General features: G+C 39.8%; 2 protein-coding genes across 7 annotated transcripts in view; both read right to left on the bottom strand.

Annotated features, from left to right (window-relative positions):
* Nucleotides 1-650: 650 nt before the first annotated feature.
* Nucleotides 651-4,285, bottom strand: LOC148418614 (troponin I, slow skeletal muscle-like). Of its 3 annotated transcripts, none has more exons than XM_088423880.1 (7): nt 4,057-4,285; nt 3,341-3,374; nt 3,098-3,226; nt 2,891-3,022; nt 1,203-1,292; nt 959-1,135; nt 651-893 (listed from the first exon to the last, which is right to left on the bottom strand). In XM_088423880.1, exons 3-7 carry the CDS (start codon nt 3,191-3,193, stop codon nt 792-794), a joined length of 597 nt encoding a protein of 198 aa, XP_088280006.1. In that variant the 5' UTR covers nt 3,194-3,226; nt 3,341-3,374; nt 4,057-4,285; the 3' UTR covers nt 651-791. The 3 variants fall into 3 exon arrangements, with proteins under 3 accessions (XP_088280006.1, XP_088280005.1, XP_088280004.1); XM_088423879.1 differs by having other exon boundaries at nt 3,341-3,394; XM_088423878.1 differs by having other exon boundaries at nt 3,341-4,285.
* Nucleotides 4,286-4,795: 510 nt separating this feature from the next.
* The window catches only part of csrp1b (cysteine and glycine-rich protein 1b), a 34,245-nt gene continuing 14,276 nt past the window's right edge, over nt 4,796-24,764 (bottom strand). For 2 of the 4 annotated variants that reach the window (XM_088423875.1, XM_088423874.1), the window contains 5 exons: nt 9,508-9,617; nt 8,200-8,368; nt 7,293-7,422; nt 7,123-7,216; nt 4,796-7,046 (listed from right to left, as the gene is read on the bottom strand). In XM_088423875.1, coding sequence (XP_088280001.1) covers nt 6,970-7,046; nt 7,123-7,216; nt 7,293-7,422; nt 8,200-8,368; nt 9,508-9,616 — 579 coding nt within the window. In that variant the 5' untranslated portion in view covers nt 9,617 and the 3' untranslated portion in view covers nt 4,796-6,969. Of the gene's footprint in view, nt 7,047-7,122; nt 7,217-7,292; nt 7,423-8,199; nt 8,369-9,507; nt 9,618-10,008; nt 10,335-11,171; nt 11,342-24,764 lie in introns of those variants that run through there. The other 2 variants (XM_088423877.1, XM_088423876.1) reach the window with 2 other exon arrangements.

Genomic DNA, 24,764 nt, shown 5'->3' on the forward strand with positions numbered 1-24,764 from the left:
TTTTTTCCTCCCAAATTTTCATAAGTTGAAGACAACTTGCTAGTTTGGTAGCCAGTCAGAGTCAAATCAGCATTTCGTGGGTCACATATGATGATGTGGCTGGCCAGATCTGGCCCCCGGGCCTTGCGTTTGACACCTTTCGAACTTCATTTAGATTGGTCCACCAAAATAAAATCAATAAATAAATCAACATATGTTCTCTTTTGGATCACAGAAAAGATCTGTTAACATGAATAAACAACTTAATTATTAATAAATATTTGACTACAGAAAAATATTCAACATAAAGTGTCCTTATTTGGGATCATATAGAGACCTATTGTCAAATAACTCATTTACGTAATTATTAATTTTGTTCACAAAAAAAAATCAAATTAAAGTGTCAGGCTTGTACTAAAAAAAGAAATAATTATAAATAAATCTGTATCCACAAAAAAATGAATATTTTAGGGTTTGTTTTGGTTATTCCAGGCCATTTGAAGTTTGACTTCAAATGACCCCTGACTTTTTTTTGCCTGCTACCACAGCATTATTGTTACTAGACTGACAACACTACACTGTGAATAACTATGTTTTTAGTTTTTGTCATTTTTGTGAGAGAAGAGCATACCTGCCACCTGAGATTTCTTGCCATTGAACACAAAACACACTCAGTTTAAATTGTGTCTTTATTGCACTGGCAATGGAGGAAAACACACAAAGGAGAGAGCTGTTCAAGCCGACGTAGTGTCTTTGCTTGTCACCTTCCGCATCACTAAAATGACTGGAGGTGGTTTATTCTTTGACATGATCTACTGAGTGGGACTCTGGGCATCAAACATCTTCTTGCGCCCTTCCATGCCCGACATAGCCTCCACGTTCTTCCTCCAGTCGCTCACTTCCGCCGTCTTCTCCTGAAGAAGTCACAGTCAACCTGAGAAATCTTTCTGACACAGCTTTCCTGTTTTTGCACACTGACCTTTTCCGTGTCTTCCTTCTTGACCGACTTGAGGTTGGCTCGCAGATCCAGTGACACTTTGTGCTTGGAGCCCAGCAATGAGCGTAAGATAGCGTCGGCCGAGACCCTCACCCGCCGAAGGTTGGGTCGCTTGAACTTGCCTCGGAGGTCCAGAACCTTGATGTTCAGGTCTTTGATCTAAATCACACAGCAGACAAATTGTGTGCAAACGGATCGAGAGTCACGTCGTCCGTGCAGCTTTTACCTCTCGGGTGTTGTGCATGACTTTGGCTTCAATGTCGTATCGTTCCTCATCCACCACGTCGATTTTTGAGTGTAGTTCTTCACATAGCTTCTACATAGGCATTATAAGAAAATCACTGCCTGGATACATGAATGGCCATTTTAGGACATTGGGAAAGTTGACGTTGCCCCTTTGGGTCACTCTTTTAAGGATGTTTTTCTGACACTATCGATATTGAATGAAGAACAAGTCACCAAACGGGCGATAAAAGTGCTATATCATTCTGTTTTTGTCATTTTAACTGGGTGAAGCATGGGGACAAAGTCTGTCCCTGCATCTTTGTTCAAGATAGGATTAAAAATAAATTCCACACTGTTACATTTGAGATGACTGAGGGATTTGAATTAAAATCTGTTTTGAAGCAAAATCTGCCTGTTTGCACCCAATTCAGGGGGCATGTTGCTACTTGCCTAGACTGAATATGACATCACAGCCTGTGAGCTCATAGTCATGTGACGCTCGCAATATATTTTTTAATGTGGGAATGAGTGCTCAAAATGATGGATGAAAACAATTAATTAATCAGGTTGCTGTATTTGAATGAATAGTGGTACATAAAACATATTACTGTAAAAAAAGATAATGGTATAATAAACAGTTTGTATCGGAAAATATTTTTTTAATTTAAAAGAGGAGGGTGTGTTGAAATGAACCATATCGAATTGTTCCCCATTAAATGTGCATCAATCCTTTTGCACGCCACGTATTAAAAACCTAATGTCTTTCGTGCAGAGATGCACACTCCCACCTATTAAACAATTTTATAAATAACCTCAATGCGTCCACGAAGCCACTTTTCACTCAACAAAATTAAATTAAAGCTATCAAATGACATATGAAAAAGACTTATACCATAAATAGACTTTGAAATCCAGTCCCCAAAAGCCAATTCATTTAACCCAATGGGATTTTGTAGATACTGTATGTCTATCATGAGAAGATGGACATAAAAAGACAGAAAAGATCAAGACTGAAAATAGACAGGAAGACAATTTCACAGTAAGTTTGCACATTTCTAGTGTTCCCTCAAAATGGAACTGGTCATTCCCACATAGTGTATCAAATGCTCCAAAACTTGAATAGAATGTCTCCTGTCATTGTATAGCTGGTATCCAACGAAATTGGGAGCGCTACTCTGTAGTAATATGCAAGAGAATTGACATTTTTATCATTGTGTGGTAATACAAGGAAACACAATTTGACGCCAGTACACCCTTTCCAAAATCCAGACCCTCAAGCCAACCGCTGAGCAACATGCGACTTGTTTGACATGTTTAGCATGAGAAAAGGCAGAAAAGAGTCTCGAGCTCTTGTCACGGAAGACACAACAAGTCTGTTATTTTGCTTTAATGCTCTTATATTCAGGCTTCCTTGGCCAATTCCTTGGTTCCTTCAAATAAAAACTTGCCCTTAAGTTTTTGTCAGATTGCCGCCAAACTTTACCGACAAAGATGAAAAACTGTGTCCCAAGAACCTGTTGCAAGACACTTATTTTGACCATTTGCAAACTCCTGGAAATGTTGTGTGAACATTTGAATCACACATTCAAGAGGAATGGAAAACACAGACTTGGCAAGAGGTTAATATTTTCTTTGAGTAGAACCGATCAATTACAAAGCAGCACTTTGACAAATGGACCAATGAAGTACCTGCAGTTCTTCCAAGCTCATTGAGTTGATGTTCAACGGGGGTGCTTTTTCTTCCAGGTACTTTTCCTTCTGCTTCTCTTTTTCCACCAGCTCCTGTTCAAGATCTTCTTTGGCCTTGGCCACCATCAAGCTCTGCAGCAAAACAACAAAAAGACAAAAATATTTGACTTCCTCCGTGTTGTCTTACAACTATGATCGAACCCTCACCTTCAGCATTAGCTTGCGAGAAGCTGAGATTTTAGATTTCCTCTGCAGGAAACAATCGGACGTGCGTGTTACAAATGATTCCGTGTGGTTCAACATACTCAACGTGGCGTTGATATTCTTACCTCGAGCCTATCATGGAAGCATCGGAAACAAACGACGGCATTAGTGTCATCACAGCGATTGCAATTCCTAATCACGCGTTAAAAATAAACACAGATGAGAGACGACAAACACAACACTTACGCTTTCTCAGGCATCTTGGCTATCTGAGTTGACCCTGAAAGACAAAAATAACACCTTTTGGGGCCCCCCAAAGGATCTTAATACACTTTCCACACCAGAAACATTCCAGCACATTGATGAGTGTCTGGCCTTTCCCAGAATGGAACTGTCCCCCTCGATGAGGGACAGCATTTATTGAGTTACTCACGCGTGGATCTTATCGTATGTGTGATACTTTTGTTTGTTTTATATGGATGCTTAGCTCGCATTAGCATGTCTGAGTTGTTAAAAAGGCCTGCTGGGTAACATCAAGCTGTCAGCTGAGTCACCGTCCCTTGTACACACCCTCATGTAGTGCTCATTGCATTCTTGCCTTAGCCGAAAACAGCAAAGTGATGGCAGACATGACACAACAACATGGCAGTCATTTTCAACAATTCTAAACAAGACTGATTCTTCTGGGTATGCTTCGAGCCTCCCAAAAATTCAAAGACATAGACATTAGATGAGCTCAACCTCATAGTTATTAAGTTTGAACTCTTTACCATTAGCATAGACTTAATTGCAATTAAACATATGCCGTTGTCACAACATAGTTATATAACTGAAAGAAACAAAATGTGACAGTTTTTTAAAATAAAATATTGCATTGTGAAACAAACACGCGTTCTCAAAGAGACGTCCTATTAAATTGATCAAACATTTCTTTTAAAGGTAAACGAACTGTAAGGACTTACCTCTGCGGGATAATGAAGTTAGGCAGTAAGTGATGCATGGAAGGAAAGCAGAGGGGGATATTTATCCCTCATCCGCCTTTGTCCCTCCCCTTGCATGAATTGAACACACACAAATCACTAACAAACACACCCACGCGTGTACGTACATGCACACACATACACACAAGGGGGGTTATCAGTCGTGGCGGGGACCTAACATTTATCTTCACACCAAACCCTAACCTCAACAAAAATCCTGTTCAAACAGACCCTTCTCCTAGACTTGAGACTCAAAAAGTGGTCTGCACTTATGGGGTTCACCATAATGGTCCCCACAGGTGCAAGAGGTCTCCACAAAGACAATAAAACCTGGAATCTGATTTGGAAATGCTCATCTACACACACACACCCATATGCCCACACACACACACACACACACACACACGCACATGCACAAACACACACACAGCTGTTTTCCTTCCGTAGTGATGACATTCCATTGACATCATGCATTTTCTAGTCTCTTACCCTAACCTAAAATATCACAACACATTCCCTAACCTTATCCTCAACCAAAATCCAAATCAAACCTATATCCTTAAAGTACGTCTTGACCTTCCAAAAAAAGTCTGAACTTGTGGGGTTGTGGGGTTGAAGTGCAAGAGGTCCGCACAAAGACAGTAAAACCTGGGATTTGGTCCCCACTATGCAGGAAAACCACACATCGCTGCACCCATCAGAAATGAAACATAAGCAACACTGACGTGCATACTGCATGTTTATTTGGCATGTTACAAAGCGGGTAATCAGGGTACACAAATAGGCAGCAATGTCACAATCCATAAAATACAAACCTTCTCTTATGTGGCCACTGACCTCCTTATGTTTGTTTTTATTCTGCTCACACACATGCTGGCAGTGAAGATCTTTGAATATAAAAGAAAATAGCAATATATCAATAATCTTTTCATATTCTGGGCTAATCTGTTGGTAAAAATTCTATGGGTTCAAAGTCACTGGTCTATTTGTGAAAAGGAATATTTGGGCCATTTTGAACAGAGAAATAATATTAATGGTATTATGAAAATACAGTCATAGTATCATGAGGGTGAATATTTTTTCGAGGACAAAAGTCCAGTCTTACCACCATAACATCAACAGTAACTACGACAAATGTTTGTGTTGGCCTATCTTGTAATGCAACTTTTTCTCGTTACATAAAAAAAAAAATCATATACAGTACAAAGATAATATCTTGTTTTTGTCCTTAAAGCAACACTTGAAAAGACAGTGAAGCGGAGTCTGTTTGTAGAGTTTAGCTTTAAAATATTTTAATAATTTATCTGATAAAACATCAAATTACAATCAGATGAATGGTACTTTAGTAATGGAAAGTTTTGTTGGAGATTAAAAAAAAGAAAGAAAGAAAGAAAGAAAGAAAGAAAGAAAGAAAGAAAGAAAGAAAGAAAGAAAGAAAGAAAGAAAGAAAGAAAGAAAGAAAGAAAGAAAGAAAGAAAGACGGGAAGTCACCCTGTTAGTCAAGGATCAAGACCAGGGGTGTCAAACACGTTCTGGCATGTGAGCCGCATAGAGAAAAATCATGGTATAAAGTTCTTTAACTTTAAAACAACTCCAGATTTATTAATTTTTTCATACCTTCTAAAATAATACAAGCGCAACATCACTATTAATCATAAAACATTAACAATACTTTTAATCCTGAAACAGTTCAAGTTTATCTTTTATTGAAAAACAACAGTTCATTTTTACGCTTTACATACACAATCATATCGTGGGCCGAATTAAGCCCATTTGTGGGCCAGAACCGACTGTATGTTTGACACCACTGATCAAGACTGACCTATCTTCCTCTACGCTGGCTCTGTTCCTGGCGGACGAGTAAATAGCTTTCGAAGCTCAAAACGCTCATTTTAGATATTTGAAATTTGCTTGCTAGTGTTAAAAAGCCATCAGTTTGTTTAGTTTCACACTGACAGGATCCGCCGCGTAACAGTCAAAAGCAAGCAAAACACAAGTGCGTTTGTCCATTCGCCAAAATCGATAAAAACTGAAATTTCTTGTGTTGCTTTAACCCATTTCAGCCCAAATTTTTGCTGCACATGAAAACATCCAAATCATATGCCATTGGTAATCCTTTGAAATAATCAAAAACTTTTTATTTTATTTTTTTTAAAGTGAAATAGTTGATGAAAAGGTGTGTTTTATGACCGGTCACAACAATGTTATTACTCATCATGCAAACACACTAAACCAATTTGAGTAAGTGCAAGTGCATATGTCATCCTAAAGATCATGTGTACAAAAATGTTTGTTCTATGTTTATTTTAACATACTTTACCAACCTTTTTTTTGGGAGCTTTGAGGCTGTCATCTTTCTCTCAAAGTGCAACCACAAAGCAAACAGCTCTGGTCATGTGACGATATTCTCCAAACATGTGACATTGCTCACATTTCATCAACACATTGTAGTATTTTAGTACTTCATGAAAAATGATTGAAAAATCATTTATAGAGCCTCATAAATAGAATTTTCTTTACGCTCACTTACCGATGGGTTGAAATGGGGGTATGTCATGTTCCTTTTGTAATTTAAGGCTTTAACTGCCTTTTATTTTTTGTTTATTGCCTACCTTATTATTTGCTCGATTATGGAATGTAGTTTGCCCCGGAAAGTGAACAAAATAAGACTTTCATTGCAAATGACAATTAACCTCTTGAATCTCTTGAACTAGAAACAATGAAACAAGGTAACACGACCTGATTATTTATCTAGACTTTTGAAATATTTGAACGGTTTTATGGCTGTCGAATTATCGTGATTGTTATGCTTTGTTTTCAGAGAAGCTGGATTAGCGTGATGAATGTAAACAAGCCGCTCAGTTGTTGATGTAGAGAAGAAGGCAGCTTTGGAGTTCACTGGGAATGAGCCAGAGCTCCAGCACCCTGTCCAAAACCAAAACCCTTGGGTCCAAAGTTCTTGGCGTAGCAACCTGTGATTGCATAGCAGACCAATGAAAGTTTGGCCAGATATTTTATTTTGTAAAAGATTTGACATGAATGCTGTACCTTTGCAGAAAATGTCGCCATCTCTGTCCGCCACAGTGGTCGATTCCAGTCCTTTGCCGCAGTTAGCGCAACGGAAACAACCTTTGTGCCACGACTGAGAAGAGAAAGATATACCGGTAGTCATATCTTGAAAGGAAATCATTATTTCAATATACAAGAGACTTCCTTACGTTGCCACCCCCGATAACCTTCTCTGCCGCGTACACAGTTTTGCCACAGCGTGGACAAACATCGGCACCGCCAGCTTTCTTGGCAAACTTGGAGGCGTTGGGGTTATTGGTAGGATGGTGGGGAGTTTCTCTGTCCACAAAATATTGAGTAATATTACAAGTATTGTCAGAAAAATATTTTCATCGGGGTTTTCTCTTGTAATGAAATTGTTTTTCTTGTAACATTGGAATTCTATCCGTCTCAAAAAACAATCAGAGACATGATTTTTTTTTTAAATTTTATTCATTCAATCATTTTTTGTAGTATTTTTTCTCATTTAACTATTGTATTTGCATATTACAATTTAATTCTTTCATTTATGTAATAGTTTCTGTGTCGTAAGAAATGGCATTTTGTGCAAAATTTACACTTTTTTTTTATTTGCTAACTTTCTCTTGATGTATTCATTTTGATAGTGTTCATTTAGTTCAATTGATAGTTTCCGACTTGACACCTTTTTTTAAAGTCATTGTCCTAAACATATGTTGCATAATGTGATGTGGGTATGAGCCAACAGAATGGGACCACTTAGTGACATTTTTCATTTGTTTTTTTGTGCTTTTTTGTTCGTTGTACAAACCTGAGGTCGAAATCTGGTTTAACATTTTTTTTATTTTTAGAATTTTGAACTCCATAGCCGTTTTGAGAAAAAACCTTCACAGCATAATACGTTTTGTTCTGTAAGTCAAACTTCAAAACAGTGAGTTTTGTAGAAAATAGCTTGAAAAATGAACTGACTGAACTTCACTGTCTTTGACACTGCATCTTAGTGAGTCCCAGAGGTCCCCTCTTATTGGCCCGTCCCCATTTGATCAACTTCAGGTACATTAAAACATTGTTACATACATACATTTAGTACGTTCTTACACTGGAGGCTTAATTCCAAGACCTTCTCCTGAGTCCATGCTGAGGGTCCCCGCTCCCCCACCGAAGCCGTAGCCTTTTGGCCCGTACTTCTTGCCGTAGCATGACTTGCAGTAGATCTCGTCCACGTGCACGGCCACCGTTGTGCTGTCCAAGTTCTTTTTGCACACCACTTCCAATGAGAAGGCAGTTAACATCTTTCTAAGTCTCTTTGTGCTCTTCAGAACCAAGAGCCGATTCAGTTTTACTGCATATTTCTGATAGTTTGCATGGCATAACATATGAAAGCACACTCAGAGAGCACAAACATTTTTTGTGACATAAAAGACAAAGCGAAACTATTTCACAACATTTTCCACCATTAATGTGACCACATATTATTTTTTTTTAATCCATTACACCCTTTTTTAACTTGGGATGTGACTGGATTAAGTAATTTGGGGAGGAATTTTGGTATTCATATATTAATATTACAGACCTTAATCTGTGGTCGTAAGACTTTTCTTCAACTTTATTTTTGTCAAGAATCTTTTGATTTTCTTTCTTGTTGTTCTCAATTATTTTTTAAATTCTCTTCTATTCTTAATAAAAAAAAAACTAAGTAAAAACAGTTGAGTCAAAAAGAACCAAATTATGGATAAAAAAAAGAGCAGACCCAATATGGGGTGGGTGGGGGGGTCCTTAACCAACTTTCTGGGTTGTTTTTGCAAAGCAGAGCAAATTTTGTGGTTGTCTTGTCTAAGTTTGTTTTGAGGAAAAACAATAAGGACCTTGTGTTAAACTGACCCAAATATTGGGTCATTCCATTTTTGACTCATAATGTAGTTAACATGAGCCGTACTCTTTTTTGAGTGTAACATTGTTTTTTTTTCTCTCTCTCTCTCTCTCTCTCTCTCTCTCTCTCTCCTCTCTCTCTCTCTCTCAAAAGTATAGCTTTGTGATTGAACAATTGGCGCTTCATTTCCATTTCTGTTGACACAAAAAGTGTAATGTATAATGAAACTGTGATGTTCCACTCAAATTTGCCATAAGTATGAATTGTGTCAATTGATCCGTGTAGTGTAAGCCAAGCCTAAATCACTGCAAATGACACAAGGCACTATAAAAGAAAACAAACTGCGTGTCATAGATAAACATTATGCTCGGGGGTGAGCGTGTGCGCCTTCCCCTTCCATAAAAGGACAACTTTGTCACATGTTTCCAGCACATCCATATAAGGACACCAATGTGTCAATGCAAACATTTGCTTGCCAAAATCCTCTGCATTCCACACTGACACTTGACAGTTATCGTCTCAGTAGATGGACTTACTGCACAGGAAGCAGGATTTATGCCAGCTCTTCCCTTCACACTGTACTTCCTCCGCAAAGTAGACAGTCTTCTGGCAGCAGCCACACTTATTTCCCCCTCCGAAAGGCATCCTGAATACATACGGCTTCATCATTTATTGGACATCTCAACATGGAAAAGACAAAGTTTTGTGGTGAAAATATGTGAGGGGAGTAGCTGAACAGAACCGAAATACAGTCTGAAAACTTACAGCCTCTCATCCTGGCAAAATGTCAGTCACCTAATCTACAGGATCGTCATTTGTAAACAGGGCATTCCTCTGTGGTAACATCAGCACAAGAAAAAGTTTCCCTCACTTCACAAAGCATTTAAAAAGAAATGTGAAATTGAAACCATTCTTGGTTACTCTCTGGTCTTTCCAAGAGGCTGCCGATTCATCTCCCAACTGTCTTATCGAAAATATCACAACACATAAAAAGTTGTTTTTCAAGATAAAAAAAAAGTGGTTAGGAAGAATCCTACCTGTATGGATGTAATCTCTCTTGGTTCAGGTCCACTAAAGAGGCCCACCGTGATGCTTAGAGCAAAAAGTAAGGAGCGGGCAGGACACTGAGCTCATCAGAGGGAGGGCTTTCAAGAGTATGTGTGTGAGGGAGTGTTTTCTTTCATGTTGTTTATATTTTCTTGTATTTTTTTTTCTGAGGCCACACATCATTGAATGGAATGTGGTTAAAGGCACCTCAAAATTTTGACTTTCTACTACACAAAACTGTTCATTCTAGAGTGAGTTGCCACTCCCTGAAATCATGTTCAATCACCAATTCAGTAAAATATTTTGATTGTATGGCACTTGTTTTCCTGCATAAATGAGCTGCAAGCTACCAGTGCTTGAGTATTCCCAAGAGCAGTCACATTAATTTTCAGAGGCCAAATTATTTTTTAACATACTAGGCTGAGTCAAATATTTGTCTTCTGCAGCCTTGGTGTTTTTGTGACGTTGTCTCGAGGAAAAATATTTATGGATAGTGAGCTGTCTAAAGTCTCATATTTTAAATGTAAGTAAAAAAGAAAATTTTGATTTTCAAAAAATATAACATTTGGACAATCATTATTAAGTGGGAATGGGTTATTTTGTGTTCCTGAGTGTGTAAATGTTTTTTGATCAAACCAAAAATTGTATTTATTATTTTGATCCAAAAAATTCTGCAGAAGCAGCCCTACAGGAGAAAAACCAGAGGGAGCAGTCCTTCAGGACAGCATGTCACCAACGAACCAACGAATGACACGAATGCTACAAAAAACAAGTATCTTAGGAGTGTGTTTTTAATTTGTCAATGTAATTGTTGGTATATAGACATTCCATCAGATGTCCCTTGGTCTGATGCCCCCCTTTTGCTGACAGAAATACCAGCCACTGTATTGCCTTTTCATTTTACTGTCATTCACAGAATGAACACAGCAAGCGTTAAAAGGGACATCATTATTTGTGCTGCCTTTCTGTGTCATGGTTTCATGAACCAAAATGCATACTGTACAACATCTTTCTCAACGGGATTATTATACAGACCTTAATTAAAAAGTAATGTTAATAATTATTTTTTGTTACATTGTGTTTTCAATTAGATTAATTTTATGTTAGTAGAACAACAGAGTTTAAAATGTAAACATATTTGGGGGGTACTTACAAAGGTTTTTTGAGGGTGGTTGCTTTCAATGGAGGAGTTGGTGACAGAAGTTAGCAATGGAACGGCGGTTGTCTGGTTGATCGACGATTACACATTTCGGCATATGACACTGGCAGACCGAGGATGAAGGAAGGGAGGTAGGGAACTGACGACTGTCGAACCAGCGAAAAAGTGCAAGATTCCCACCTCTGAGAGATACAAGGATGCACTTATTACTTTCAAATCACCTGTGTAGCGATATTTTAGGTTTCCAGGTAAAAAATCAAATGGTTGAACACTGCCATGTCAAGGAAAGGCAGTTTGTAAACACTGAAAACAAAAAAAAAAAGCCCCATGCCCTCCTAGGAGGGCCCACCATTATTTATGAAGAACAAGCTCAAATGCAGCTGAAAAATTAGTATGTAACAAAAGTGATTCTCCTGTTTACATTTCCACACTCGTTGCTGGCTGCTGAAAAAAATGAAAATTTTAAGAAATGAAAAATTTAAACCGGACCTTCTGTTACTCGCTTTCCCAAAATCTTGCTTTATCTCCTCCTTATGGACTTGTGAAAGCACTTGTCTCATGAGATTTCTGTCATCTGACATCTCATCTCTCCTATATATGTTAGCATGCCTGCCTCACAGTCAACACTAGAAAGGCCAAAGACGTGTCATTTGGCACTTCTATCTATGAAGACCACTAAAGTGCTAATCGGCACCAAGGATAATAGCTCGCATCCTAAATCACCTGTAGAAAAATTGCACACCAATTTTAAATTGCTGGGGGAGCACCACACATGCAAATGTCGTGATTAACTGGGGAAACTGCATGGGGTTTCTGAGATGTTTTTTTTTTTTTTTGAGTGGTGGTGTAAGAGCTTGCACATACCCATCTTTTGAAAACGTAATTCAAGATAAGAATTGTTTTGTTTCATTTTTTTTATACATAAAAACCCATATAGTTCATTATATATACAATTTTTGTACAAGTGCAGATGCCAGATTATATTCCAGCTCCAACCTTCCCGTGTCTAGTTTGCATGGTCTCCTGGGTGCTCAGATTTCCTCCCACAATCCTAAAAACATCCATGGTAGCTGAATTGGACACAAATTGCCCTTGGTGTGTTTGTGAGTGTGAGTGGTTGTTGTTCTCTGCGTGCCCTGTGATTGGCTGGAAAAACACACACATAGATCAGCAGCTCCACGTTTCTGAAATAAAACTTTTTTTAAGAAGACAAAATATTTATTGGTGTAAATTTAAGTTCAGAGGATACTGTCATTGTAGAGAAGTCAATATTCCATATTATGTCCCTTCATTTTGCAACTAGAAGATCTTCTACCATTCTTCTGGGAAGACTTGCGACAAGATGTTGGAGCAAGTGATACTACCCGCCCATGTTCTCCTCCCTCACGCTTCGAGCATCACACGAAGAGACAACGATGGAGTCAAGACGGCTATTTATAGCCAGCCTTTCGGACAGCGCTCACCCTCGCCTCGGCGCTGCTTGGACTCGTCTGTGAAAACGGGAGAGGGAAAGGGAGTGACAGGCGCTCGGTGGACTAATCCGGAAAAAGAGGAAGACGATGGGAGGCAAGGCGCGATAAGAGACAGCAGGCGCAAGAAGGATGCAGCGTTGAGCAGCTTCTTCTCTACTATGCCAGAACCCCAGGAAAAGATAAGGGAGGAAGCGGTGAGTTGACAGTTCGAACCATACACACACACACACACACACACATACATACATATATATATATATATATATATATATATATATATATACACACACACACACACTGTATTATTTGTGTTATTTGATAGTTCATTCATTTAGCTCAGTGCATGTCACCCTTGGGGTCGCAGGTGCTGGAGCCTAGGCCAACTGACCTTCGGCAAGAGGCGGGAGTTCCATTTGGCTCACAAAAATGTCTTGATTCACACATTTTGACAGTCTTTAATGAGACTAACATGCATGTTCTTGGATTATATGAATGGATATGAGACTAACATGCATGTTCTTGGATTATATGAATGGATATGGACTCTTCCAGTTCATTTATACTTATAGTCATTTTCTCATTATTATTTAAATTATGAAATATATCAATATTCATCAATGTTGTAGTATAGTATTTACTATTTACTGTTATTACATATTTGAAATACAAGTTCTGTAATAGTTAAAAAAACACAAAACCTGTGCGCAATTCTGTAAGCTCATAAAACACAAGGCTAATAAAACTATATGATAATCACAATGCATGCTGTACTGTATACAGTGCAAAAAAGGTCATTTTAAATATTTAAAATTCAAAAATATCTTTTTGATTTCACTTTCATTCCCATTTCAGTTCAGCATGTTGCCTGGCCTGTACTACAAATGGTTCACTGAAGTGATGAGAAATTGTGATTTTTCTAGGGCTGCAACATGCAGAGATTTATAGAAATAAGATACAGTATGACATGTTTATGTTAATATTCTCCCACTTTGTTAATTCATAACTGAAAATTTTAATGAGAAATCATTAACATTTGACTGTGGAATCCCCAAAATTATTATAATCAATTGTTAATAACAACATGTCACTTTGCATTCATCCGTGCCTGAGAAGAAGAAGCACTATGTTTAAAAAGGTTGATTGATTGATGGCATGCTATATGTAATGCTTGCCTTGCATATGCGTTTGTGTTCTTCCAACGAGATGCCACAATTCTTTTTGACTGCAGTATTGATCCCGACGTAACAAGAAATTATAAACCTCAAACGTTGTTGGCTAATATAGAATAAGAGCAACGCATGCCATCATGCCTGACATGGTTCAGAATGCATTTGGCTGTGAAGAGATGCAGTTCCAGCTATGTGTCACAAGAGGACACTAGTGAGCAAAGCCTCTGCCTGTGTGTGCGTGCGCACGAGTGTGTGTATGGCTCATTAGCCAACGTAGGACGTGCGAGCAACAGTGTGTGACATGCACAATTACAAATCAGATGATCACGATAAGAAAAACAGCGGGAAGAGAGAGGAACTTTCTTATCAATTGGTGCTGTCATCTTCTTGTACCTGCCATGTGCCTCTTTATCTGTGCAGCAGCGCTTATTAACTTGTGATGGTTTTCACCAGGCTACGGCTGTAATATGACAGATAAGAATTTGGATGTTTCAAGGTCAGATTGTCTATGCTGCCTGTCTACTGCATCTGTTGTAAAATAACTCGCCTTTGCATTGAGAATAGAAAGCTAAAGGTTACCCACAAGAAATGCGTTTTTCTTAGATGTGCAAGACTGACCAGCAAAAAGGTGCCAGCATAGCACTCTGCTGCTCTCTTCACACTAGTTTCGGCGTTGCTACATGACTCGCGGCTAATGCTAAATTAACCTGACAAGGGTCGCAGGCTTGCTGGTGCCTTCTCAGCTGACTTCAGGCAGTAGGTGAGGGACACCCTGAACTGGTTGACAGTCAATTGTAGGGCACACAAACTAGCATTCACGCACCCAAAGGATAATTTTGTATGTCCAACACCCCTGCCATGCATGTTTTTGGAGTGTGGGAGGAAGCCAGAGTGCCATGAGAGAACCCACACGGGCTCGGGGAGAGCATGCAAACGGAAAAGCCAGAGCCAGCTGGATATGAACTGGGGTCAATGAACTGTGCTAACCACTGCTTCACCGAGCTGCCCCATCTGTATTCAATCAAATTGTAATACTGTATTTCCAAATTCCATCAGGATAATGGTAGGCCTCTGAGGTGGGCCATATACATTTTATTGCATTCATATTGTGGTATTTCTTCTTAGGCGCTTATCTTTATGAGAATCGCGGGTGTGCCGGAGCCTATCCCAACCGTCTTCAAGAAGGTGGGGTACACACTGACATGGGGGCGGCATGGCTCGGTGGTAGAGTGGTCGTTTCCCAGCTGAGAGGCTGTGGGTTCGATCCCCGACCATCAAGACCATGTCGAAGTGTCCTTGAGCAAGACACTGAACCCCCAGTAGCTCCTGATGCTGCGTCATCATGAGGTTAATGACTAGTTAGTGTAAAGCGCTTTGAGTACCCAAGGTAGAAAAGCACTATATAAGTTAAAGTCCATTTAGCAAAGTCCAAATGTTTGCCAGCCAGTTACAGGGCATATTGTAGCATTACCGTAATTCCCCAAATACAGGTGGCACGTGTATAGGACGCACCCGTAATTCTGGGGTTGAATTCAGGTATTTTCTATGTTACAATGTATAAAATTTTAGGTTTTCTTTGCTTCATTTACAATCCATCATCGAGTTGTAATTTCTGTCTTTATTTTGGTTGCGTTTTGCCCATGAGGTTGTTGCCAACAGAGCCAGAGCTACAAACTGTGTCGTGGCAATTCCTGTCAACCGACTTGAACGATTCTGGCCGTGAGCACGAGATGCCGCCAAGCCGCCGTGCGCCAGATGGACAATGGGCTAAATTTAGGAACCTTTTTAGCAGGTGCCACTTTTAGCTCTTGGAGGCAGAGATCCAGTTAGCCGGGGTTGGCATTTATTGAGAGGGCGCTGACCGTGGCGGCGGAGTATACGATGGAGCATGGTTATGCAAGCGGGGAGGGGAGCACCCCACCTCGTGGCTAGAGAAGGATGTCCCGTCTGGGGAGGAAAGAAAGACTTGTTAGGAGGATGCTTCATGATCGCGCCTGCGTCTACCATTTGAGAGTCTCCCTTGGTAAGTTTCTGTTTTTGCCTGCGACTTTTTGAAAATATGTTGTTCATACATTTGGATGGCAGTCATTACCTGTGTAATTGGATGCAGAGGCATGACCTGTAATGCTCTATGTAGAGGCATGTCCTGTAATGCACTTCCATCGTATGAGGATGTCTGCTGACTCATACAGGCTGAGTGAGCTCGTCCAGGCGCTTTTCACCGCTTCGTTTGCCACGCTATGTTCTCGACGGGCATCAGTCATGCCTCGTTGTCTGGACAAGGAGAGCCACCGCACAAGCTGCTTATTTAATGTCGGCATGCATCCACCCATTTTCTCAGTTGACTTTATTTTGGCAAGAGGCAGGGATTACCCTGGAACGGGCATCAGCCAATCACAGGACTGTATAGGCAAATAATTGTCAAATAGGGGCAAATTTTAAATGCTTACTCCACACATGAAGGCGACAACTGAGGTATGAAAGCCAAAGGAAAAGACCACCATCTCATTGTGCTTCCCATCCAATATTATGGATTTTCCAAATTCAGACAGTTCCAAATGCTGACTAACATGCCTGACATGCTTTCATCAGCAAACCCCAAGGATTTTGAATAACAGAACTTTACACTCTTGTCTTGCTGAAACTAGCACGTTAGAAGAAGCACAGTCCGTTTCAATTAAGCCAGCCCTCATTCCATTCCGCTTCAAGTGTATCATATAATACCTACACTTTTGTTACTAGTATGACCAATGGCGGTGCTAGAGATGCGCATATGTAAAATAGATGATGTAAAATTAAAACCAGAGGCACATTTTTTATTTTATATTTCTTTTTTAAAGACTGATACTGATAAAGATTAGAGAGAGAGAGAGAGAGAGAGAGAGAGAGAGAGAGAGAGAGACAGAGAGAGAGAGAGAGAGAGAGAGAGAGAGACAGAGAGAGAGAGAGAGAGAGAGAGAGAGAGAGAGAGAGAGAGAGAGAGAGAGAGAGAGAAACCAAGCGGGTTCGGGTCCCTAAACTGTGAAGCAGATGTGCTAACCACTGCACACCAAGCTGCCCTTTTAAAAGTTCAGTATATGTAAATAAGTAGGTAATAAAATGTTTTTGTTACATTTTTTCCTAATTCATTTAGGTTTTTTTTTTTTTAAATATTTTTTGTGCTTAATTTAGATTTTTCTTAATAAGACGTAAAGAATGTTTATTTTGTATATGCTGGTATTTGTTGTATTATATATTACTCATTTCTGCAATGACTTCTAATTTTATATTCATCAATATAATAAACATATTGGCACAGCGACTGGTTAGCACATTCGCCTCTTGGTTCAGAAGTTCAGCGTATGTTTATATTGTACATATGCTCCAAATTGCTCTTAAGTGTGTCTGAAAGTGTGAATGGTTGTTCGTCTCTGTGTGCCCTGCAATTGTTTTGCGACTATTTCAGGTAGACCCCCGCCTACTCCCTGAAGCCAGCTGGGATAGGCACCAGCAAGCCTGTGACCCAAATCGGCCACAGAAAATGAATGGAATATAATATATATAAGAGGTATTGTATATGCTTGCTATGTATATAATTCCTGATGATGGCACAGACACCTATGTCGACATTTGGCAAAAATTGGTGCCAATAATGGGCCCAGCTAATAATCAGCTTGGCTGATATTTGGTCTATCCTCATCAGTGTTACTCACCCTTCTTCATCATACTGCACTGTATCAGTGCTGCTTAATGCACTTGGAATCGTACAAACACCATTGTATACACTTTCCAGGGTATCTTCTGTTAAATTCTTGTGAGAACGTGTTTAGTTAATAACTAATTCATGGCCTAACAAAAGCAGCAGTGTTGTCTTTTACCAGTAAGCTGCAAGTTTATATGCTTTTTTTCTTTTTTTTAACTTGAATGTAGAATATAATCATCAACAGAATCCAATAAAAACCATCAACATTAAATACCATCAACCCCTTTAAGGAATACCCGACTACATTAACAAACTAACATCCAACATTTTATTTTGTGTAAACACTTTGACTAGGCTGAGTGTGTGTGTCTGTGTGTGTGTGCACGCGCATGCATGTGAGTGCATTTGAGTCTTTCCATGTGTTTTGCAGACTTCCTCTAAGACAAAGCTTTTCGGCTGCTGGGAGAGGAAATGAGCAATGTGGGTTGCTATATATAAAAAGTGGATCAAGAAGTGTTGAGAAAATTGAATCACACAAAGATAACACACCCGTTCTATTGTTCTTCTGGAGTAGGAGGGCAGGGAATAATCAAAATTTCATTCAACTTCCCTTCATGCTGACTGCAAAAGATTCAAAGAGGAGAATAAAGTAGGAACTGTTTCTGCCAGGTTTGGTCATTTATATTTCATAACAAGTCCTTTTTATAGCATTCAGCAAATGGACCTCTCTCAAGACTTATGAGCTGCAGCAAATGGATCCTCGTGCAAGTATCTTTATACTCTGGATGATTATAGGCTGCCGGTACAAGCCATTGCTTATGGTGCTGCTGACCTCAGTCTTGTCCTCTGGTGCAAAAGGTCATGTTGAGAACCCACCATGATTCCCAAGGAAGGCAAACATGTTATTATGCAAAAACGTGGTTCACCGTAACACCTGCAGCATTTTTACATTTGTATAAGTGTAGGTGTTCCATAAAATTGGCGGGCATTATTTTGCTTCCTAAGGGATTGGTAATGTTGTGGATCACATTACTGGGCCTGTCATCTTAGTGGTTGAGCTATAACTAGCATGTGTGTACGTACAGTACAACCACGACAAATAAAAGCCATGATAAACAAAGGTTTCTCAGCCATGTTAGTTGTTTGCCATGACGTAAAATCATTCAATACAGTAATCTCTTGTTTTTTACGGTTAATGGGACCAACCCCTCCCGCGATAAATTAAAAAAAACACGCAGTAGCGTCCCCCCCATACACACATACACACGCGGAATATTCATGCATGTGTATGTGGATAGCTGAATTTTTTAAATGTGAAAAGTGTATTTACTTTACATATTTAAGACACACATTACTGCAGTAAACATATTTACCTGAATCTTAAATTCTTAAACCTTATACAAAAACTGTACTGTTGTGCCTTCTTGTTTTCATGTCTTGGCATATCATGTCTTTACAACAATGTTGTCGTCAAGGAATCCACACACTGTCATATGTAGTCCATCATCCGAACAACCAATTCCAGTTTTAGGAGCTGTAATGAGCCTATTTCCATCCATCCTTTTTCCATAGCCGCTTATCCACACTAGGGTCGCAGGCCTGCTGGTGCCTATCCTTGCTGACTATGGGCAGTAGGCGGGGGACTATAACAATTCTATTTCTAGTTTTAATTCAATGTATTTAAAGTGAGTTATGTATAAACACGAGGCTGCGTTATGTTTACCTGTGTTATCTTTACTTGTGAGCATGCTCCTCCCACCAAAGGAGAGTGACACCAGATTAGTTTTAATGAGAAGAGATTAGAAATGTCTTCCATGTAATAATCACCAATGTATTCATTTTATGCAATGTTGTCTATTGATGATGCCACCTCATACATTGCACTCTCGTCCCCTGTATTAAACATGGTGGTGTACTAGGTTTAAATCCTTTAGCTGGTTTTATTTTTGTGCCATACTTATATTACTGTGTTGTGTTTCAATTGCAGCATAATTTTAGAGGCACAGACACGGTGTTAACTTTAAGTGTAAGTAATAAAACTGAAAAAAGAATTAGTATGAGTACAGACAGCAGTAGACCAGTGCCTGACGAATGACAGACCAGAAAGAAAGTCAAACGTCGCCCTCTAGTGGCAGTGGAAGGTTGGGCAAAAATACAACGATGGACTGACAGATCACCGATTTACAATTTTGTATGGCTTGACAAAATGACGGACCGATGGAAAGGGGTCGGGGCTTTGCTGAATGTCGGACAAGCAAAAAAATTATAATTTGCCCACCTCTGCTAATTTTGCCCGAACCATTTGATGAGAGGTCAAATTGCCTTGGTTTTTGAAGGTTTGAAATCTCAGTCGATTTCATTGCCTTCTTTTGGAACGTGAAAGTGTGTTAAAGGACAAAAACATCTTAAATGTGCAGGATATTAGCCCTCAAGGACCAGAGTTTTCCACCTCTGTATTAGAATTTACTTTCTGGAGGTCTTTCAACACTCTTTTTCTTAATGTATTGATTCTTATTGAAATTTGAAAGATAGCCAAACATTGAAATGCATTTTTGTCAAAAGTATGAACCTAACATTAACAGCATTCAAAACTGATACAACCATCAATTTCTGAGGTATGTGAATAACTCAATTTTCATTTTTTTATACATGAAAGCCCTTTTGTCAAAGCCAGTCACATATATAGTAGCTAAACAACCATCCATATTCACATTCACACCCAGGGACACTTTACAGCACTGGTCACCAACATGGTGTTTGAAAGCACAAGGTAGACCCCAAGGACCACATGGGTAGGCCACAGGGTCACATGGGTGGCCCCCAGGCCCCGACGGTCTCCCCACAGAGCCTGGGTTCTATTTGAGGTTTTTTCCATCCAGCACGCTTTTCCTTGCCTCATTTGCCAAGTGCTTGCTCATGTGGGGTTCAGTCGGTTTCTTATACACACATACAGTAGAGTGTAGAAGAAATGTGGTACTTGACATTGTCATGTTTCGTTGGGGTTTATTGTTTTTTGAGATGTGGGGTTTTTGTTCATGTTCCTAAATTCATGTTGATTTTCCCATGCATCTGCCATTCCTGTCTTTGTCTCATTAGTTTGATTTTGTCCACCTGCCTGTTTACCTGCCCTCCTCGTGTCATCTAATCAGCTTCCCCTACCTTTCGTCTCTCTCCAGCTGTTTCGTGTCTCCTCGTTAAGTGTGAAGTTTAAGTCCCCAGTTTGCATTCAGTTCTTGTTGGGTCAATGCTTTATCCTTTCCTTGCTGTCGTGTTGTCCAAGTAGACCATCTTTACAGAGTAGCGTCACCCTGCCTGTCTCCGTTCCGTGTAGCCTCCCGTTTGTTTGTTTCTGTTTCGAGCTTTTGTTGTACTTTGTATTATTTTTGTTCCCGTTGGATCGTTTTATTAAATCCAATTTATTTGAGCCGCGTCTCTCTTTGTTGCTGCATTTTCGGTCCCTCTCCTTCCTCACCATGCCTCGCCATGACAGAGGTGCGCAATGTGTAAAGTGCCTTGAAATAACTTGTGAATTGGCACTTTATCAATTCAACTGACTTAACGTGATGTTAATTGTTTATAATTATTTTGAGAATTTGCATGATCAGTGTCTTCACATATACAGTATGTGGAATATGCACTCTTCTATATCATCCGAACAGCCAAATAGACCAAAATAGAGAAGGGGTGTCAAACTTATTAACGATTTGTTTTTATAGTTTCTGTCAGAGGGCCGGTGTGACTGTGAAGTCAAATAAATTTTAAGTGTATTCTTCACCTATTTACCTTGTTTTAAAATCAGAGGGTGGTAAAAAACTGTTCAAAGCAGAGTTTGTGAGCAAGAAATTCTTTTCTTTTCTTTTTTTTCCATATTTTGTTTAAATTTGAAGCAAACTTACAAATTTTGTATTTTAGCCAGAAACTTGAAAGTCAAATCAACATTTTATGGGCCACAAAAATGATGTGGCGGGCTGGAACTGGTCCCAGGCCCTGAGTTTGATACCTGTAACATAGAGGCTAACAGACATTTAAACTAATTTTTTTCAATTTCAGTAGTTCTGTATGCGTCAAATTCAAATCAATTCCCACCTTCAAAATGCTTGGTGACCTCTGATATAGGCTAGGCTAGAGAACTGAGTGTAAAACCACTCAAGAGCAATACGGGTTCAAACAAAGAACTTTGAAGCTGTAAGGCAGACGTGCTAACCATAAGTTAACTGTGCTTCCCATAACCGAAGACTTATGGACACATACTACATGTTTTTATAATCAATGGAATGTACGCTATGCTCCTTTTGTTTGCTGAAAATTTTATTTTTGGTGCATTCTATATGGATATAGACTATTCTCAGGGAGTAGTTTGCCTAAAGTCAGCTGGAGCAGGCTCCAACTGGCCAGGCCGATGGGTATGAAAAATGGATGGATGGTTATCGACTGTTTGTGGAATATACAGCGACTAAGCCCCCACCCTCCGCACACACTACATCTTTGAAGTGTGTGCGGTGTTGGCACGGCCTGAAATGGGCCATCCTCATGCTGTGCGAGCCGAGCCGTGTCAGACACAGCATGTTTCACACACCCGAGGACCATGACTACATTACAACCATATGCAGTCATTAGAGGTTTATATTATTTTTCTATCTTCGTTGTGTCATTAATTCCCCCCCAAGCAAGTTTCATCAACTGGTGACTATGTGGCTCAAAAGCATCTGCTCCACTTCCCACCGTCGCCGGCGTTTTATTGTCCCGTTCCGTCAGCAAGTCTGCGGTCAGAAGCGTTCCGTCTGTGGACCAGACGTACTTGCTTTGCACCACCGCCATTACTGTGTAAACTATCAACCCTATTATTACAAAGTAACACTTCTAGTGCCATTTTTATCTGACACGCTGCCTTTACTTTGTCGCAAAATATTCCAGTAGTCATTTGAAATGTAAGCCTACAGGGTCCCTTAGGGTGCCTCGGAAACTTCCACATTTCATCATCCAAAAGTTATTTTCCATTGAGCTTCATAGTCATTGTATTAACTCCTTCACTCCAATTGAGGCTTTATCTGACTCCTGTAACTCATTCACTGCCATTAATGGCTATAGGAGTCACAAGGGTCCATTTTAACAAGGCTAGCAATGAATAAATTAAGTAAATGTTGTTTCTGTATTTTTTTTCTTGAAATAATTGCAAACAGACAGTATTTAAGCAAATGGTAAAATATGTGAGCATGCTGACAGCGTAATTACATTTAATAAGTTTTGGGCTAATGTCAATGTCATGTGGAGGATCTTTCCTTAGCAATATAATTCAAATAACATGCTGACAGCAAACTGTGTAGAAATCATTTTTAATTTCAGAATGTTTTTTTTGTCCTGTGCCAGTTTGTTTCACTACTTTTACTTTACTTTTGCAAACATGTAAACTTTCCACAGGAAGGCCAGACCTAAGATTTGAACCCAAAACTCTGAACTGTTTCGCACTAACAACGAGCCCACTGTGCCTCCAGCTACAATATTATTTGTAAACATTAATGCCGTTAATCCATTTGTCTTTCCAGGCATGACGATCTTATCTCGGCAGCTGGTTGCTCCAAGTTAGCATCAACACCACATCAGGATGCCTTTCTCCAAAGCGGACCCCAAGCTGTCATACAGTGGGCTACCAAATCCCACAACATACTTCCAACAATCCACAAGACAACCTTCTTCCTGCTCTTCCGGATCCTCTGAGCTGCTGCTCAGAGGTTCATCTCTGAAGAACCTTCCGCACCAAGATTCTGCTGCATATCCACCACGGAGACCGGCAACAGCAACACAACGCAGCGATGGAACGTGCTCTGCATACACCAGCCCTCGTATTCCCAAGAGGGAAGCCCCTCGTTCAAAGGACACATTGGACCTCCGCACGGGAGCTCTGAGAGACCTTCAGCTTAGAAGGCACACCAACAAGAACTGGACTTTTGGGAAATATCGCCAGAGGAATGTGGACAATGCTCACAGCGTTGACAAAGCTGGTTGGTCACGGCAATATTACATCAAAGGAAAAAATAGAAATGTGAAGTCTTTGGAGGAAATGAAGAGCTACCAAGCAGAGGTGTGGCGCATTTCTGACCAAGAGAGAAGTGCTTCCAAAACAAAGGCACCAGGAAAGTTAAACATGGCGGCTGTTGCACCCTTCAGGTACAGTTGAGTCCATGTGGAACCGAGACTGGACTTTAATGTGACTTAAATTCTCCAAATACTAGGGTTGGGCATCGTTTCAATTTGAATGATTGTGGTTTCAATTGTGGTTCTGTCTCCACATTTAATTGTGTTTCTAAATGATTCTTGTTTCTGAATCTATAAAATCTAAAGAGACAGACAGACAGAGAGACAGATAGATGGTCAGCAACAACATCTTGCCATGTGTTTTGCTACTGTAAGGGCACAGGTGGACCGGTAGTCCAGATTTGGCTGGAGTCACGATAAAATTCTGGCTTGAACACACCTAGGAAATCACCTCCCAGGAGAGGTATCTACATCAGCGATGATCCAGGTGTAATGGCGTCTGGCCAGAATTATGAATTATGTGTCAATTTCAGTCCAGTTGGTAGCAAAACTACTTTCTGGACTTGTCACGTCAGACAGTGAAGCGATGATAAATCTAATAGGACCTATTGCATATCAGTCTTAGTATCAGTGAAGTTCACATGTTCAAATTGTATCAACCCCACTAGTGGATTACGAATATACAGTAGTAATGCTTCAAATAATACATTGCACGTAAAAAAAATATTACCATAGCAGTGCGCATAGCATTTACATGCTACACACGTTTGTTAACCTTGCTGGCAATTTTCATGTATGGACTTTTTCAAGGTCAAAACAAAACCAAATTAAAAATATGACTTCCCATAGCTACATTTAGATGAGGCATCAGGGAGCAGTGCAGCGTCACAATGTTTGCTACTCAACCATTTTCTGAACCACTGTAGCGATCAGCCTAGCCATAGGTCGGCGTAGCTACACCGCTTCTGTTTACATTGCCTGAGTCACCTGTGGTGCCTGCAAAATCCGATAAACACCCACAAAGGTTCTGCTGGTTGGCTTTTCTTGTGAGGGAAGACGAAATTGGTCAAAAAATGCTTGACTAATTTTCAGTTCAATTGTTATGGTGCATTCCTAACAGAAATTTTGTTCAGCATCATTAAGTCGTATTTGGGACATGAAAATTGTGCCATTTCAAGACTATTTTACTTTAGGTGTCAGGCTCAGGAGGAGCCAGAGACCACACTGGAGG

The sequence above is a fragment of the Hippichthys cyanospilos genome, chromosome 9 (assembly GCF_059441005.1).
Source record: "Hippichthys cyanospilos isolate Australia breed blue-spotted pipefish chromosome 9, RoL_Hcya_1.0, whole genome shotgun sequence".
Lineage (NCBI taxonomy): Eukaryota > Metazoa > Chordata > Actinopteri > Syngnathiformes > Syngnathidae > Hippichthys > Hippichthys cyanospilos.

Excerpts from the sequence above, each read along its gene's own strand:
- LOC148418614 (XM_088423880.1), bottom strand. The coding sequence starts at position 3,193 with ATGTTGAACCACACGGAATCATTTGTAACACGCACGTCCGATTGTTTC. Across the intron at positions 3,023-3,097 it reads CTCGCAAGCTAATGCTGAAG|AGCTTGATGGTGGCCAAGGC; the intron begins GTGAGGGTTCGA and ends GTTTTGCTGCAG. Across the intron at positions 1,293-2,890 it reads TGAGCTTGGAAGAACTGCAG|AAGCTATGTGAAGAACTACA; the intron begins GTACTTCATTGG and ends ATGCCTATGTAG.